At 43.0% G+C, this 19,540-nt stretch overlaps 1 protein-coding gene across 9 annotated transcripts in view; it reads left to right on the top strand.

Moving 5' to 3' along the window:
- LOC101919768 (immunoglobulin kappa light chain) overlaps window positions 1-10,394 on the top strand; it is a 28,137-nt gene extending 17,743 nt beyond the window's left edge. For 7 of the 9 annotated variants that reach the window (XM_055804212.1, XM_055804210.1, XM_055804204.1 and 4 more), the window contains exons 4-6: window positions 270-563; window positions 1,988-2,059; window positions 2,862-3,980. In XM_055804212.1, coding sequence (XP_055660187.1) covers window positions 270-563; window positions 1,988-2,059; window positions 2,862-2,995 — 500 coding nt within the window. In that variant the 3' untranslated portion in view covers window positions 2,996-3,980. Of the gene's footprint in view, window positions 1-269; window positions 564-1,987; window positions 2,060-2,861; window positions 3,981-4,121; window positions 4,504-7,021 lie in introns of those variants that run through there. The other 2 variants (XM_055804207.1, XM_055804206.1) reach the window with 2 other exon arrangements.
- The last annotated feature ends 9,146 nt before the right edge of the window (window positions 10,395-19,540 follow it).

Below are 19,540 nucleotides of genomic sequence, written 5' to 3'. Positions count from 1 at the left end.
CATCCAGCTTGCCAAAAACTTTTTTACTTCAAGGACAGAAACAGCTGTAACTCATCCATCCCGTTACCTAAAATTCCTTCCATACATGAAACAATTCTATTCCCATGCCAAGTATTCCATAACAAATTAGAGAGCTAAAACATTTATTAATAAGACATTTAGGTTGTTTCTCTTAAAATTCGTATTTTGTGGCTGTGTATTTATTTGCTCTGTGCTACTGATCTTCCAACACTTTTTGTTAATTTTTTTTCTTCCAATAACCAATCCAGACAAAGGAAGTTCCCCACCAGAAAACTCTGAAATCCTGCAGAAGACCCATGAAAATCAGATAACATATGTTTGCCTTATTGAGAAATTCTACCCAGAAGTTATTCGGGTGACATGGACCGATGAAGAAAATAAGGAGATAACAGACAATGTAGTAAAAGGAGACACTTGGAAGCCCGCAGAAGGGGATGAATACTCAGTCGGCAGCTGGTTAACTGTACCAGCGGAGAACAAACACAAGAACTATTACTGCAAATACGAACACGAAAGCCAACAGCATTCACTGATGACACGAGGTATATACTACATGTTAAAAATTTCATCCTGTGTGCAATTATAGATGTCACTTTCTCTTTGCAACAAAATTATAGAAATAATGCTTTCTATTACTCTTCATGAAACCACCTGTGCTCCTTGGCACAACAGTAGCTAAAAAACTATCACATTTTTCCCAGGAAAGACGAACACCCCTTTGTAATAGGAAAAGAGCAGTTCTTGATCATCATCGGGGGTTACCTAGCATAGCTCCACAAGGTCTGCACTGAGCCGCATTGGTTACTTTCTAGTCTACAGAAGTTTCTGAAAACGGTATTACCTCTCTGTTACCCATGGCTTACAGGTCTAAGTCCCCCTGATACCCCCCGATATTAGTCATAGCGATAAAAAAAAAAAAACCCTAATGATTTAAAAATGAGGTTGCTGGGGATGTAGAGCAAAGTTTAAATATATTACTTAACCATAGTCAGCAATAGTAAGGCAATAACTATGTATGAAAATAAGACATATCATTTAATTGTGGAAAGATTGATTATGCAAAGCAAAATCTGAAAAACAGTGCAATTTTAAAGAAAAAGTAACCAATCATCAATGAAAATTGTTTAAATCACAGTAAAATCTTTAAGAAAAGCTGCCTATATTGGTTTAAATTAATCTTTTCTGAGCACCTACCTCTGTTCAACTTACTATAAATTAATGTAACTCCAGTAAGTGACAGCATGGCCACAAAATAACCATTACATTTCAACCTTCAAAGTATATTCTGACATAAATATGCTTTAAGTTTAATTAGGTGGAGGATGCATTTAGGGATGTAGTACCAATGCCTTTAAGCCTATGTATTAATGCATGCAAACAGTGTAACCAAGAACAAACACAAATTTGCTGCTTGAAGCAGAACAAGTGTTTATTTTAGAGAACCACCACCACCAAAATATCACATTCCCAACAGGGAACCTTAGATCATACTCTCTTCAAGATTACTCTTTAGTGTTGAGCAACCATTCAAGTAACAGACTAACTGGGGTCCCTTCCAATGTAAATTATTCTGCCTTTTCAATAACAGTACATTATGAAGGCAGACTCCAGCTACCTCAGTGACAAGATCAGGTGGTCAAATTAATTGCAACTCCAAATAAAAGCGACTCTGCCATGTAACAGCCTAATAGACACATTCCTGAAAGGGCAAAGGCAAACCTCCCACTTCGGGCAACAAATACCCAGTCACTTCTCTATAAGCATTTCCCCACTTCAAATTCTCTCTGCAAATGAATCCTACTTGTATTCTCTGCTCTGCAGAAGATCTTAAACATCTTGGTTTTGTTGTTTAATATTAACTTTCCATTTCACTGTTGCTGTACTGCCTCTTCTCCCCCCCCCATTTCTAAATTCATGTTTGTTAAAATTAAAGAAAAGCCTAACTGGGGCAATCTTTTCCCATTAGATTCTAAAAAAAATGCACTTCAGGACGAGGACTGCAGCACACATCCTGGAAACGGCACTGTTTTTAATAGAGGTAATTGAAAAGTATTAAAACGTGGGAAAGTGAGGCACATCATGCAGGAGTTAGAGATTGCTACATATGCTCAGAACATCATGAAAATTATCTAAATAGCGTACAGGAAATCTTTTAAGTCTGGAGTCTGTAATTTAAAAATGCTTCAGTGCTACTCTGAATTCACTTCTGTTGTGGATTACAAGGGCCTCTCCTACCTTTATTAGGTAGCATTATTAGGAGCTTTATTAGGATGCTACAGAAGCTGTTCAGCTACTAGATTATTAGCCCACATTAAGCATCACTTTTAGAAAGATCTGAAGTAGTTAAATGCTATACGCTTCAGCTGATGCTCCATCAGCCTAGCAATTGCCCAGCACTTAGGACAAAGAAATTTTCTTTTAGCTTGAAGAGGGATTTAGGAAGGATCATGAGCACTTATGCTCAAAAAATCCCTCACAAAAGGATTCAGGTAAACATGGTGCTACCAGTAATCCGTGCTGGAAGTGCTACAATTATGTTCTTGCCTTTGCAGAGAATAACAAGCCAGTGGCATGGAGGCAGAAATCCACTTGGTCTAGAGCTTATTAGCAGTGCAAACCCACTGCTAATAAACAGTGGGTTTATATAAATTTATATATATTGTTTTTATAAAAAAAAGAAACAAGGGACAGTCAGATATCATATGTATTTACCCACTGTCTACTGGAATTAATGCAATCGCAGCAGTAAACAGACTACACAGTCCCAGTTCTACCTGTCATTTAGGAGGGTGTACAGTATTGACATCAAACCAGACTTTTTTGTCTTATGTTTGTTCCAGATCACTTGTTCCACAGGACAGCGTATTTAGTATACATCGCCCTTCTACTGAAAAGCTCCATGTACTACGTCATCGTCCTCCTCTTCATGTACAGAATGTGGGCTCCAACCAAGCAACAAGGAAAGAAAGCATAAATGGTCCATCTTCAATTTGCTTTGCTATATACTTATCCATACAGACTCTCCTGCTTTCAGTGTTAGGTGTAACAACAACAAAAAAAATACCAAAATAGTTTGCTGGCATTAGTGCATAGGGCTTGTTTTGCTTTACTGCTAGTGTTTTTATATCAGTCTGGTTTTCATAATTTTTCTGAGTATTGAACTGAGGTGGGCAAAAGGAGTAGGGCTACATACCTTGGATTTTAATCCAAAGTCTATATTGCAAAATGAGGAAGGTGTTCATGTTAAAAGTAGTTACGCATGCAGAAGTTTAGAGGTGTAATGGGGCTTTTGACATATAAAGCACAGATGCATTTTGTCACTGCGCTTAAGGCTTAATTAGGAGCATTCCTGTGCTGTAAATGCACAGGTATTTGTTCATTTTTACTTTCAATGATTTATTGCAACTCTCATGTATTCACCAAATCAGGATTTAAATATTCTGGAGTGATGTGTGCTGTAACAGTCAATTAAACACAATTTTAAAAGTGAATGTAATATTTTTGAAATAAGAATTGAGACACACATAAAAACTCTCAAGTTCACACGTACAGAAATGGAAGAAATCCAGCAGGCCCCCCCACCAGCACTGTGACACAGACTGAAAACCTGCACATTGTGAGGAAAGAAAATAATTGTAATGATCACGAACATCATCTTGTTTAGAGATACCTTTTTAAGCTGAGCAAAACCTTAAATCTGGCAATTTGACAGAGGAAGTGTTTTCACAACAGACAAAAAGTTCTCAGGTTTGGGACTCCGAACTCTTTTATCTCCAAGTTCAAGAAATCAGTTCCTTTCAGGTTTCTGTGAAAAAGTTGGTAGTAGACTTATTGGGGTAAAGCATTTGCTCAGTCTGGGGCAAAACACTGCCGTAAGAATGGAAATAAGTGCCTGCAGCATTTATGCTCACTGTACCTGTGACGATGTAGAGGGCAATAAAAGCTTTCCTCCAGGTGCATTTGTGAGGCCAGTGCTTTTCTCCAGCATTCCCACCGAGATGTACTAAGATGGCTAGAAAGCCTGACTGTTCCTATAAATTCCTCAGGAAACCAAAGATCCTTAAAATTGTCAGTTTTCTGCTTGTCAATGTATTAAACAGGAACACTTTTGCACGGAACATAGGAGCTAGCTTGTTACATCTTTTCTGTTGAAGAACTAAGCCCAGTCGGGGAAAATGCAGTGCCATTACTACAGGGCTGCCTTCTAAGGCTCACGCCATTGCAAGGGAAGGAGAACATAGTCATGCTCAGCTCTGACAACCACAGCAACTTTACTAACAGCAGATCTTACAAGCTATTTTACAACCTGCATATTGAAGCCAATGCAACTAATTGCTGCCTTCAATGTCATGCTGCTCTTCGATGTGAAGAAAGATGTAATGTCTAGTGTTCAGCCAAACTCTGAGAAACAGCTGATAGCCCATGCTATTATTTGTTAAGGATCAGTTCCAATAAAAGTGAAATCAAACAGATACAAAGGTATTTTTGGAATGCAGTTACTGTAGATTTTAGTAGAATCGTTGATACTACTGTCCCGGTCTCCCCTGCCTTTATCCCTGCTAGAGAAACACTTGGTTGCATTAAGAAGCCAAGATCTCTTTCACTAAAATGATCCCCAAATCCACTTGTCGTGTCTCATACGTGAAACTGAAAGATGCTGTCCATGCAGCGCAGGAAAACAGAGGGGAAACACAGCTTTTAAAGCTTTTTGCACAAACCCCACTGCCTGCCTGCAACCCAGAACCCTGCTGAACATGGCTACTGCCTCACAGTTTCTGGGGTTTCTCAAGTACATGGCTGCAGGTTTTACCTCTGCAACAGCTCACGTGTCCCTCAAGTTTTATACAGACATATACTGCTCATACAAAGTTTTTAATTCTTATTTATTTAGCCCAAAGTAGAGGACGAGTGGATTTTTAAGGCTTCTGGGTGCTGGGATGTTTGTTTGCGGGAAGGTTTGGTTATTTAGTGGAAAAACCCTGTAAACTGAACCAGTCACAACTGGTTCAGAGGAGGTAGGCTGTGATGAGAAGGGGTGATAAGCTGAGGACAGTTAGACCACAGCCGTCCTGCCTTTTACCACAGTATACTTCTAAGCCATTTCCTTCTAATGCAAATATAAAGTGATAAAAACCACATGCCTAAGTTACATGCAAATAACACAGTGAAATTCGCTGTTGACTACGCGTATTGGTCTAACTGCATGCTTGTGATATGTACATGTAGGGGCTATTGCTACTCAAAAACATGGGTGCTGCAGGATGTCTGCAGGACTTGCAGTTTTATTTATCAGGAGTGCAAGTCAGAGTTTGATTGTTATCTATTAAGTGTAAAGTTCTGTTGTCAGGACTTTGTCAACACTTGAAAGACATGTCTTCTCAAGTAATATGTCTTGTCACAACTCATTTCCAGTGATTTCAAGCTTCTACAATTATAAGCATTACAGCTGCTCTACTCCTGATACAGAGCTGCAGAATTAATGCAATACTACGAAAATGGTCACAGGCAATCTGGTGCTTCCAATGAAAATAAGACGGAATGGGATCAACTTTTGCCGTGAAAGCACAAAGTAGTAATGGGCACAATGCATTCTTTATCTTGCTAGAATAATTTTGTGTCCTATACTGTACAACAACTTACATGCTTGAGAACATTGATAACTCAGCTACCAAAATAACCTGCAACAGGTGATATGAAAAACTACTTGTGGGTTCCCCTCACATGCAGCTATAAACAAGAAAGATCTGCATAAGGATTATAGCAGTCTGCCAACAGCTAGCTACTGGTGATACTAGGTACCAACACTAATAAATTTTAAGAGAGATTCAAATAGTGGACTAACAAGTTCAAGATTTTGAAACAGCTGGGGCACAGGCAAACACTTAGGAAGCGCTGTGGAAATAAAAAAAAAATCTCAGAGGAATAGTTTGAAAATGTGTTCCTTTGCACCTATAGATATTGACAGGGAAACAGGTCAAATGATGATTAACAACAAGGAATTGATTGACAGGTTTTACCTAATGAGACCAAACAATCAGGAAACATAGTTCCACCATAGGTAAGTTTTACTTCATTGTATTACATGTGCCCTGATAAGGCATACAAGGCAACACTTTCCAGTAATTACCTATTTCTCAGAAGCTTAACCTCAGGAACTACCAGACACCTCTTGGACAAATACTTTCATAACACCTGGAGGCAACCTAATACACATAAGTCAAGAAGATCCATCTTTGCGAGGTATTATTTGCGAGCACACGGGAGCCATTCCCTTTGTTTTCTAATGAATAAACTCTGCTGTCAGCAGCTCCACCAGCACGTCACCCACAGACTCTATAGCCACAGTTTCCAAATCCCCAGAACTTCTCCCAGAGATTTTCTTTTACAGAAGTCAGGATGAACGAAGATGAGAGTCAACAGGTATTGAAAACAGAGAGGCCCATAAGAAAAGGCCATTCACTGTTCCCAGTGAGCACTAAAAGACTTCAAATCAGAAGCTTCAGCTTCTCAAGAAGATTTCATTCTTCCCCCAGCTGAAGCTTTGCCATTTGTGGCAAAGGGAATGCATGGGGCAAGATAACCTATCTAAAATAAATGAAGTAATTCCCCAAATGAGGAAATCATCTCTCATAGTCAACCAAAGCACACTACAAGAAGATACAGGTCTCTGCTGTGACAAAGTGCTCAAAGGCCCCAAAAGAAAGCTTAGGTAGTCACAGAGTACGTGCTCCCGTGGGAGGCACAACTTTGCAGGAAGGTGCCTCGATGGATTAGTCACCTCAGGGAGACTTTTCCTTTCCTTTCCTGGAACAGCATAACATTTTGAGGCTCAAATTGTAAAATAACCGTAAGAATAAACTGTTTCCAGGCTGATTGTGTGATACTAGCTGAACAATTACTCAGCAACCAAGACTTCCTATCTAGTCCCTTCACCCTTAGTATGAAGTCTCTAACCACTTTCACATAATTTAATGTAATTTCATTTCTCATACCCATAAAGGGTGCTTGGACCAACACTATTTGCTTGACAGCTGGGGCAGACTAGCAGAAAGAAAGTGCAGAAGCTGTTGCTGAGGCTCAAGCGGCAGCTCACTGAGCTCAAAGCACCGCCAGTCACCGGCCCTTCGCCACCACTTGCCATAGGAGGCACAGCAGCCGGACACACACACGGCACGAACCAGGCCAGACTGCAACGGGTAACACATTTGTTTGTTCAACTCATGCGTGGGGGCAGAGAGGAAGAGAAAGAATAGATGGAGGGTGAGTCAGAGACATCAGCCATTCCTATCTTCAAGCACAGTCACAAATAAAAGAGCAAAAGGAAAACATTTCCAGCATGAGCATAGTCTTTCAAAATTTTCTGAATCTTCCAGTTTGACTGTTTTACCCACAGCAAAAGGCTGGACCTCCTCTTAAAAATACTAACTAACAGCTTGTGTTGCATAGTTTTGATCTGCTTTTTTGGTGAAAGCACTGTTTCCACCAAGATTCCTCAGTCCACCAGCAACCAAAACCGGATCACTGAGTCTCTGTTGTATTTAACTAAAATACATTTTCCTTTTGAGCCATTAGCGTGGTTTTAGTCCACAGTACTCACAGGGACCATGCCACTGCGTAAGGCTTCAAGAACCTCCACGCAGGAAAGACTGACTGTACCTGCAGCCTCAGCAGATGGCCCGGTAAGCAGGGTATTTCATTCATGACCTGTATTTCTCTAACTCGTGTTTTCCCCTCCAAAGTATCTCCTGTGTCAAAACCAGACCTTAATTTGCAGTGCACTCCTACCGCACAGCATCATGCTTAACGTTGTCCTGATGCTTCATCACCCCTAGACGGAGCTGCAGTCATTTCTTATGCCAAGACACCGCCAGGTTTCTTACTGTTTCATCGAGTCCTAACTCTTCTTGAGAAAGCTTTTAACATCCGTCTTGAATACGGTCCAGTTCCCAGGAGGTACAGAGCATACCTACTCGCCTTCATAGAAGCTTGCAAAATAAATGCTAGTAAACTCCTTAATGCAAGGGAAAACACACAGAATGTGCATATGGGCTTACCAAAGCCATGAAAGTTTATGAATACTTTAACCCCAGGGCTGGCTGTCCTGCTTCTGCTGCCCTCTACTTCTGGGGCAAAGAACCTTCTTCCTTCAGAAAGCTTTGGGAAAGGCTGACGGCTGAACTCTGGCACGCTCCTTTAGACAAGCTCTGGCGAAGAGTACCAGCCAGACAGCACTTCCACTATGAAGATGCTTTCTGAAACAAAGGTGTGGAAGGAACAAAAATCCCTTCTTCAGCAAAGGTCTTCCAGCCTAGCTCATCATAGTGAAATGCCAGGTCAGAAAGCAAGGGGCTGCCGAGCTTCAGAAGCCAGGTAACCAGCATCTCACTAGGTAGCAAGAGACGCAGCTCAGACTCCTGGCAGATTAGCGTTCCACAGGACACAGGGTCAATAGTTCTGTTTTTCTTCCCTCACAACACCATTAAGAGTGGGAAGAAACATTGGTGAACCATCTAGGTGAATATCATTAAGGCATAAAGACAGTGCTGTCAAAAAACCCCACTCAGAAACCGTTAAGGCAGCAATTAAGCTGTGAAAAATAGCACCAACATTTATAACTTTAAAATTTAAGATGGCAAAGGGTGCTGTTAGTGTTTGGTGGTTACTCCAAAGATGAGAGAGCACAGCATTCCTGGCTGCCACTCACCAGTCACTCCCAAAGGAGGGAAATCTGACCACATGTAGCCAACTCCAACCAAGGACAGCACCACAGAGGACACGGGGTATGATTGCAATAGCTGCCGTGTGTTTGAAAGGTGCCGCCGTTCATTTGTCACAGCCGCAAGCACGAGGCCAGCTCCCCTCCTCCCACTGCACTTTTCCTTTTGTACTGCACCCACACCAGTCGTTTCTGTTACAAACCTCTGCAACACTTCACTGCAAGCTGTTCCAATCATGCGTGCACCAAACACAGAAGTGGTACGGCCAGCTGCTCCTTCCTGCAATACCAGCTTTGCATCAATTTATCCTACAGATGATTCCAGGACTGTTCCTGCCACAGAGCTCTGGGAAAAATACACCACATCCCAATGAGCTCGATGGGGATCACTCTGGGTTAATCTGTGTATTAGTCAACGCACACAAATCAGAAATTTAAAAGTCCGCAAACACAGAGACAAAGGACAGCCTTGGAGCTGGCTCCTCTGGTACAATATCTACTACTGGGAGGGTGACCAGGAGAAGCAGATGGCTTGCACAGGCCCTGGGCACACAGGTTAGGTGCTCAGCATTTAAGTGCACAGCCCTGGAGTCCAAGGCCCTGTCCCTCGTACTCCAAAAGGAAAATCGGTTGTTTGAGAGTCAGGACTGACGGAGTCAGTGCTCAGAGAAAGGAGCTAACCTAAAGGAGGGCTCCCAGCCATCCCGTTCCCTCGCTCGGGGGCTGACACAGGGCTTCTGCCCAGCATGGCTCTGCAGCCTGGAGCAGCCTCTCTGGAAAATGGGCTCTTTGGTCTTTCCCACTCCTGAATGAGTCCCAAGCTTGACAAGAGGACTAGACACACAAAGCAATGTATAAACGCAGAAAATACAAAAGATCTCCTTTGCCAACAGGTAATGGACTGAAGTGGACAGTGACAGGAGAGAGAAGCTGATTGCTACCTGAACTCTTTTGTACTAATATCAGCACTTCTTGAAAGTGTGGAAGCTTATTGCCTGTACTTAAATATTCCCTCAACACACACACCAGACGCTGTAAAAACACACATGGTGCTCCATTAGATGAAACAAACACACCTACCCTTCAATACATGACTCTTTAGAGCCCAAAGGAAGAGGAGAGCGCTGCCCAACTTCATCTGTCTGCTGCTCCTTCATCTCCCAGAAGTTTACTCTGGGTGCTGAGCCAGTAAGTCCTCATGGAACCACCCCACAGCCAGCCACCAGACGGCTCAACAGCTTCCCTTGTTCAGAAAGCTTTAATGCTCACTAGATCATGCCCTGAAGATAATTCAGGCAAGCGCAGCTCTTTAAAAGACGATGTCTACAACTGGGCTGCACATGAACTCACTCCCAGCTGCACCTCTTGCCATACATCTTGCATTCAAGAAAATGTAAGTAAGTATTGAAGTTAATCCTCCTCGTGGTTTAATTAGCAATTAAAAGAACAAAAAACCTAACTATTCCCTGGCACCGGGAAGTGCTATTAATTCCACTTCTCTCCGACTGTATCTCCTGCCTTTCCCTTTACCCACATCACACCCTGAAACACATCTTCAACACAGCATTTGTTAATTTTTAAGCCACTGTATCTTTTAATTCAAATTATCCATAGCTGTTTTTCACAAACTACACTGAGAATAAATTCTACAAATGTGCCAGTGTAATGGAGAATTTTTTCTATACATAATTTAAGCAAATATGACTGACAAGTGAGGCTGCCTTTCTTGCAGCCACTGTGCCTGTTTCATAGCCAGGGATGAAGTTCTGTTTCTCACAAGTCACTGCTTCAGGAAACTTCCCTGCTCAATCACTAGCACTTCCAAAAACTCTTCACATTTGCAAATATATTATACCAAAGATTAATTTTATTTCATTAAAGTGATGCCTTATATTGCACTTGATGTCTGAAGATTTTTTTCATGATCACTTGCAATGATCACAAAGTTTTATTAGCTACAGTGCAAAATCCCACGGAACATGGTAAACCGCACATTTGGAAACATGAAGACCATTCAGGCAATTTAGCTAATGAACTATCAGGCTGAAAAAGCTCCCCTCATCCCAATTCTATTTTACTAGAAAATGGTATAATGAAATGAGGGGCTAAAAAGTTTAAACTTTGAGGTTTTGTTTTTCAATAAAGAGGTTTTGAATAAATACTCAGGTGAGAGAAGAGGAACAACTTCCAAAAAAAAAAAAACAATTTAATGAATCTTCTATCAGGTCCTAACCCAATGTACGTAAAACTTGCCTTACTTGGGAGTCTGACAAACATTCCTCATGAAAACTGCAGTCTCATAAACAGTGTATGAAGAAAAGTGTCTCACTAGATACTTCATGCTACATTGATCTGGTTTATGCAGGACGTAAGAACCCAAAATATCTTTGGGAAGGTCTTTGGCCTATTAGACTTGTATTTAAGTGGCTTCAACAGGATGAGGTTTTGATGCACATCCTGACATGTCTCATACCCTACTCTTCACTGATACATGCTTTAACTCTCCTGGGACAGAGATGACTGCTGTATAAAACATCATACAGCATGAAATTGAATATATGTACATACATATTCCTCCTTCTATGACATCCCAGACACAGCTCTAACTCTACAGAGATGAATGTGGGCCAAAAAAACCCCTCATCACTTGATATTGTCTAGTTAAAATTCATAACCTACTCTCACGAGACTAAAATACACATTCCAGTCTTCATGGCTGATACTTGCAGATACTCAGGTGTAAAGTTTAGGAGGTACTAGGCTGAAAAAAGTCAGTCTTGTGACAAAGAATGTGGCTTTGTGGGATGATTGCAGAGGATTAAATCACGGGTCTATTCAGTAAGAACATGTCAGAGACTAGCTGAAAGGAGTCTCAGTGACAAAAATAGCATTCAAAATGCCCAGGTTAGAGTTAGCTCAGAGCTCAATGTGTAACAAGTCTGATCAACACACAGATGTATTACTAAAATACAGACAGATCCGTTTTATAGCCAGGTCAGATACTACAGTTATCTTGCAACTCATTGGATGCACCCATTTAGCTTCGGAGCCTGTGAAAGTTGCTCATCTTAAAAACACGTATTGCGCGTCTTCCTTTCCAGTTTCAAAGAGATACACTTTTCCCTGATTTTAAAATTGGAAGTTTTCAAGATAGTGTACAATGAAGTCACAGTAGCATATGCAATTTAGCAAATGCTTCAATGGCCAACCAATTCCGTATTTGTCAAATCAATATTTTATACTGGTACAGAAGAGGTTTAACTTAAGTATAACTAAACCTGAGTTACTTTCGACTTCTACTTCGCTAGGTCTGCCTTCAGCATACAGTTCATAGAATCATAGAATGGTCTGGGTTGGAAGGGACCTTTAGAGGCCAACTAGCCCAACCCCCCTGCAATAAGCAGGGACATCTTCAACTAGATCGGGTTGCTCAGAGCCCCGTCCACTCTGGCCTTGAATGTTTCCAAGGATGGGGCACCCACAGCATCCCAGGGCAGAGAGGTTGTGCTGCTGCGTCACAACTGAGCACAGAATCTGCAAGAGGTGTTACCTCCCCTTCCAGTGGCACCAAGAACTATTCAGAAAGCCTACACCTCCCCCAAGGAGGGCCCAGCCAACAATCCTACTGGAAAAGAAGGGAAGACCCCACATTACATTCATGCGTTGTCACAAATTGTACTAACTCCTGACAACCTTAACACATCAATAAACTTGGATTTATCTGCTCAGAGGTGTTAAGTTCTCCTCTGAAAACACATATTCCTTGCTAAGTGCTTATTTTGCCCAATAAATGCCCCTTTGTAACAGTACACAACAGACAGAAGCGATATTCTCTCCCTTTGGAGTCTGAATTTACCTATCATCACCTATCTACTGGTAAGCAAGTTATTTGTTGCATACTGGAAGAAAATCCTCTAAAGCAGGGGTCCTCAAACTTTTTAACCAGGGGGCCGGCGCGCGGATGAAGTGGCAGGCAGTCATCTGCGGCTGCTTGGTTTCCCCCCAACCCCTGGCGGGGGGGTGTCTGTAAATACCGGGGGCCGGATTGAGGACCCTGGGGGGCTGTATCTGGCCTGCGGGCTGTAGTTAGAGGACGCCTGCTCTAAAGGGTAAGGCTGCATCTGCCCAGTGTTAGAGAGGCACTCCAAAAAAAAAAGGAAGGATGGGCTGTTATTCGTTGCATAAGACTTAGCCTGGGGCTCCATAACCTAAGGCAGAGAAAGCATATAATAAATACACTCACATTTGCTAGATGTCATCTGGCAGTTTCCAGAGAAAACCCCGCCTTGCTTTCTTGAAAGCCCTAAGCATACCACCGCAGAAGTGAGAAGCAGCAGCACCCTAAGTTTCAGAAACCCTCCTAAGCTTCAGGCAGGCGTCACAGAAGCAAGCTTTCTAGCCAAAGACGGCAGTCCCTGCAGGCTGCAGGGGTGCTAAGGTGACAAAAAGCACCTGGAGGGAAGAGCTCCTCCTGCTTGCATCCTTCTGAGACTACAGGAGGGGACAGCAACACCTGGTTTACAGTCCTGCTTTGAACTGGTTTGTACTGCTAATATCAGACTCTTCTTCAAAGGCCACCCTGGAGCCTTCTGCCCAAAATAATCCCTGCCATACCCTGCCTCTTAAGAAAGGCCACAGTGCTTCACCGCGTTACGCTGAGAAGTAAGGCACATACACAATTTGTGGCATCATGTTGCCCATGTTTCAGAGGTGGTGGCCTTTCATGCGCTGGGTGAACAACTGTTATCCCAGTGGTGAAGATGCCACGCTGGTAACATTCTGAAGACATAACCGAGAAGGCTCAAAAGACTCCCCTGTTCAAAGAGTTTCAAGGCACATTAGCTCATTATACACCCAAAGCTTCAAGAAAACACGAATCTTAAGGCATAATATAAACCAATGAAGTAGTAGACATTAAGCAGCTGCCAGCTGTACCTACAACATTCATCTCTCCATTCAAGAAAGAGTAAGATTTAGGCTGATCCTTTTCAAGCCCTGACCTGCCATTAAGAAACACAGTATCTGGCTTTCTCTGGCAACATGCTGTTTATTAGTAGCTCTGATTTCCTGTTTCCCTTCATCCTTAAAACATTGTGAAACACAAACACCACAGTATAGTTTGGTTTTAAGCAGTTTTTCAAACAATATCCAGCTCCCGTTACCTCTCTGCTGACAAAACAAGTGGTTGCATACATGACACTGTCATATAAGGTTTCCAACACTACTTCACGTGCATTTGTAAGAGACGCTAGCTTGAAACAGTCTACTTCCCTAAAACCACAGTCTAGGAAGTACAGAAATTGATCAGGACACAACCCTTTCCAAACTCCCCTTACCAACTAGCCTTGCCCTTGGTGTAGGATGCTCCACCTCCCTTCCATTCTGGAGTTCCTGCCTGGGCTCTGCTGGACACCTCTCAGGTCCAGGTCTTGCCTGCTCTCCCCATGCACCCATTCTGGCCACCAAGTTACTCTTGCTGGATGATTCCCGGTGATGAGGCCTGTGGAGGCCATCATCTAAATCCTCATCGACACTACCCAAGTTGTGGTCGGGGCTCAGATGCATCAGCACTGCTGGTAGTGGGGTCAGTCACCTTCTTCCATCAAAAAGCCACCACCCGTTGTTCCTTCTGAGAAGTGTGGCCCTTACCGCGACAGGACTCAGTCCTATCTGGCTTTCCCTGGAAAGTCTTCACTTGTGCTAGGACTGGTCTGGATCCTTCTCTAGCACCTTCCAGCTTTCTCTCCTGATACTGCTTCTTCCTTACTCAAAAGCCTTTTGCACACAACTTCCCTCAGGTCAGGCACATTGGCTGAACTCAATTGAGCACTTGCAGAATCTACCTGCCTCAACATCAGGTCCAGTTCTCCCACGCTTTCATTTTGTTCAGAAATACTGGGATTTGTGTTTCCAACATTATGTTCTTCCAGGCTTTGCCCAAGACTTATTTCCTCCTGTTTGGAAAAGGCTTCCAGGCGTCTCTGGAAGAGCAAAATTCTAAGGATACACTACACAAACCGTTATCTCTAAATAGCACTGCCTGATGGACGTTTGTGGAACACATTGCCAGACAGTCCAGACTCCATCTGAAGAAACAGTCTCCAGCTCTAGCATTATGTTAACAAGGAAAAAAAACCCCAAACCAAACTCAGAACAAAAAGTCCTACTGAACTACAGATTAACAACCCAGAGAAGATCTGCTTACTTTTAAAACCCATCAGTCAGAGCAAATGGAGAATTTTCTAGAAAGATTTACAAGACTCAGTCTGCGGTCACCAAAATAAGCTCGCACAAATATAGCCTCCAGAAAGCATCCTGAAAGCCTGAGTGCTCTGCCTCAAGAAAACATGAGTTCTAACACCAGGAGTCCAGGAAATTTGAACTGCGCCTCACAGCTATTCTCCAATTAGCTTTTTTGAATACTGGGCTTCGAAAAAGTAGTTCGTCATAAACACTAACAGGCCATGGGAAAGGAGATCTCTCTAGACAGTGGTTCAGTAGATCAGGTCACTAGGAGGCAGGGACACAAGAGTCAGACCTTTCAAATGTGTTCCCCATTCTGCCAGGCATCTTCGCTCAAAACCTTTAGCCTTTGCTGATACTCAAGCCTGCTTCTCACCACAGCTAGCACGACCACAGCTAACGCAGTACAGAATTTCTCCGTTCTCATATCTTATCTCACCATTACGACACAGGAGAACTTGTGATGCATTTGTAGGTACGCAGTCCTCTTCCTTACTTCGGGAAGGTGGAATGCCCAGTACATTTCCTTATTACCACACTCTGGGTATACTTCCTTTATGGCATCAGCACTGGCAGATCCACAGCAATCCTCTGAAACGCAGCCAGTGGGCTTATTGTCACCTGTTGTGGCCTTTGGCTCACTCCGAGGGATTTCTTCACATTACACAATATGTTGTAGAGCTCCCCTAGGGAGGAGAAAAATACACTGCTTTTAGGACAAGGAATTGTTTCTGTTGCATTACATCTGCATCCCCCCCAGTTCACTATAAGAGAAGTGACAAGTCAAATTAATCAGAGCTACTTACATGCAATGCTCTTGTCCTGTGACAACAGGGATTGTTACAGGCACTGGAGGAAGCGCTCCCACATTCTGCCAGCTAGGAAGGCTTCACCGTGATTAAGCAGCTGAAACAAGACTGATAGACCCCAGGAAAGCAAGGCTTCAGATAACTGGCAGCTGGAGAGAAGAGAAACCAAAACTCTGCCAAGCATGAGCCACAGGCAACTTGCAGGGATGTCTGCAGGAAGAAAACAATGGGGGTACTTGCAGGGGAAAACTCAGAAAACAGAAGCCCCCCTGACAGACAGAAGGTAAGGTTCAGAACAAAGATGGGAAGGTGGGATGCCACCACGTCACAAACCTCCTGTCCTCAGTAATTCCCAAGCAGCTTCTGAAGGCAGGAGCCCAACAAGGCTGACATTGTCTGATGGAGGAACAGCGCAAGCCACGTTGGTGCAGTTATTTTCAGCTCCACACACACGTATCTCAGTCATGTTATGAGAAAACTGAATGATATATAAATCAGGTGTCACAGACTGACCATTAAACAGACAGCGCTGACTCTCCTTACAGAAAGAGGAGAAGCAAAACCCAGGAAGTATTAATGACTAGAACAGGGGTAAACCAACAAGATCCCTCCTGTGTAGCCAGCTGCTTTGTCAGGAGTCAAAAACATTCAGAAAGAGACCTCAGGCTTATCTGGAGCAGACTCTGACGCTCCCCATTACTGCAAAACAAAGGTGCTGTTCAAAATATGTCACTGCACTTGCTGTGACCAAAGCAGTGTTTGTAAATAAAAGATTTCAGACTTCAGGCATCAGTTTTCTCCCTTTAAACACACAGGCTTCTTGGTTTCTGTTGCTTGGAGCTTCTTCTCTTGCAAAGCCAGAGCTAGAGCTCTGCTGTTGGCTTGGTTACCCTTCAGTTGCACAAGGCTGCTGGCTGCAAGAGAACCATCCATCGTCACACATCAGAAATTGAGGATAAGCACGGGACAAACTGACACAGGCAACCAAAGCATCTTACTTGTTGGCATTTCTAGGCAAGGGCTTGCACCCTGTCCCCAGCCCTGTCCTTTTCTTGTTTCTTTCTTTTATTCACTCTTTTAAGTTGTCCAGGCTCCTTTTGAATGGTGTTCACAAGGACTTGGCCATCTCCTACCTTGGCAAGTAACAGAGGTGAAGAAGTCGCCCCCAACAGCCACGGCGGGGAACCGGGGAGGGGCAGCCGGGCTGCGAAGGCAGCAGGAGCCGCAGGCAGGGGGGCCAGGAGCCCCGGCCACCCGCACCGCTGCCAGTGCCCTGCCCAGCGCCCCGAGCCACCCCAGTCCTCGGGACCTGCAAGGCCCCACATGTCTGGGGGTTATATTGTTGGCATTTCTACTGCCCAGCCTGCCAGGTCTCACCCCTGTAGCTCTTATGGCAGCGTGTGCGCGCGCTCGTGTGCACGTGTGTAGATCAGCTTGCAGCTAACGGACTCCAGGTTTTCAGTGGGAAGTGTGAGGTGAAGGTCTTTCTGGCACAGAAGGTGGATTCATGGGCTCTGTGGAGTGTGGTAGAAAAAATTGTGAGCGCATTAGGCACTCCAAAGGCGGCATTTTGCCCTACAAAAGACAAATCAGGAAAATCTAGTTTCTCTTTACTTTTTTGCTGCTGCTGTCTGCCCTCTAACAAACACTGAATCATTCCACTGGGCCCCAAAAAACCCCCACGGACCAAGCAAAACCCCCACAAGCTCAAGGGAAGAATGAACTGTGGTGGGTGTTAAAAATCACGCCCTCAACAAAAATGCTGGTATTACACCATGTTACAATTATCCTTACGCCCACTTTCTACTAACTTTGTACCTTTTTGTGGGCAGCAATTGGGCATAACCCTGCGTACAAGAGGCACTAACAACCTTCTCTCTCCACTTGCAAGCATCTCCAAAATTATCTGATTTAATTATATGAAACTCAACTTGGTTTTTTGTCAAACAAACACCAGTTAGTCTGACCGAAAATAACAACTTTCCCTATAAGCTTTCCATTATTAAAACTAAAGTTTGCTTTTAATTCAGCCGCCACGATTTGTGGTCTCCAGCAATATTTTTTTTTTCATGCCTTTACTTTTATCAAAACAAAATAACTTCATCATCTTTTCTTTTTTTTTTCTTGCTGCTGCTTTTTGCGGTACCCTCCCAGGTCATCTCAACAATCTCAGGAACACTGTGAGATATTTCTGTAGATCATTTTTTGTTTGTAAATATCTATATTCCAGTCCACGTCGCTTCCAGAGGGCAGAAACTGGATACTCCAGTCAGTGAACAACCTCCAAGTCCAGGCCCCACCAAAGGGACAACAGGTGAATACAGGACCCCGGAGGGCGCAGTCCGGCCACAGGATGCTGACATGGAGGTTGACAGTGGCCTGGTTGAAATGGCTGATGTTCAGGGGGACACAGTGATGCCTGCATAAGGGGGGCGGTGAGTGAGAGTGGACACTTGTCTCCCAAGATGTTGCCACCTCCTGAGGTCAAGCAATGCCACCTCTTTATTTCAAAGCATGGTCCTGAAATCAAAGACTTTTCTGATCTCTTTGGACTTTACTTGAGCAAGATCATGCTGATCTATCTCTGTTTAGAGGTCATTCTCTTGTGGGGGATAGAAAGGTAAACTCCACTACTGAACTTTGCAGACATTACACTAGTACAGATAAAAGCACTTGAACCTTCTATAGCTCCTCCAGAGAGCTGGTAAGATGAATAAGTCTTTTGAAAGAATTTCCCCCCCCTCCCAGTACTACAGAAAAATGAGAATGAAAAAGATCCTTAGAATTATCAATACTTTGTGATGTGTCCTTTAAAGCCCAATTGACTTGGTGCTTGTAAGATTAGAATCCTGGTGTGACCACCAAGTCTTAAACTCCCTCATGAACTACCCTTCTCTAACAAATTATGTCTAGAAAGCAAACCCAAAACTTTCTTTCTGGGAAGCTTTGGGAGACATTCTGCATTTTCAGTGTTAAAGTAGAGCATGTGGATCTAGCATCCCATCTGCTGCACATGTGTTTTGACTAAGTTATAGAACAGAACACACTTTGTTTCTGTACTGTAGAAAGAGACCACGGGAAGACACTGACATAGAAATGGAAAAGGATGACACCAGAAAGGAAACAACTGCTGTCTGCACTCCTAGAATAGTTATTGACTTGACCGTTGTATTGACTCTTCAGGAGGAAATTAGTAATCGGGCATGTGCAAGTAAAAAGCATTTTTGTACTCAAGATTTTGTTTTGCCACCAACTAAACATGATTGCTTAGACTCCCAAGAAAAAAAAAAAACAACAACCAATAAAGAGCTGGCCAAGAAGCACCACTGTGCTGCAAGTGAGCTTTACAAACACTTGTTAGATGTCAAGGGCCAAACTTTGCATAGGCAGCTACTAAGCAGCATAAGCCATACTGGAGGACTGGTTTTAAAACTTTAGTATCCCCTGTTAGAATGTATAAAAGGTCTGTCTACTATGTCATTTGCAACATTAACTTGCATCATAACTAACAGCACCATTAAAATCACGGCTTGAAAAGCAAAGTCACACTAATTTTCAAATAAACCTAAGATATGATATAGTCATTACAAAAATGTTGTTGAGTTGCATGATTCCACCAGGAAGTTTTGCAGTAGGCTGGTAACTCCAAATTAGTAACTCTTTATCCAGCTGACACTGTTCAATATTGAAATCACTGTTTTCCCTGTGCCATAAGTTGTCCAACTTCAACGGTGAGGTTTAGGGGAAGTGA

The sequence above is a fragment of the Falco peregrinus genome, chromosome 5 (assembly GCF_023634155.1).
Source record: "Falco peregrinus isolate bFalPer1 chromosome 5, bFalPer1.pri, whole genome shotgun sequence".
Taxonomy (NCBI): Eukaryota; Metazoa; Chordata; class Aves; order Falconiformes; family Falconidae; genus Falco; species Falco peregrinus.
This window is presented reverse-complemented; position numbering and strand designations above follow the sequence as displayed.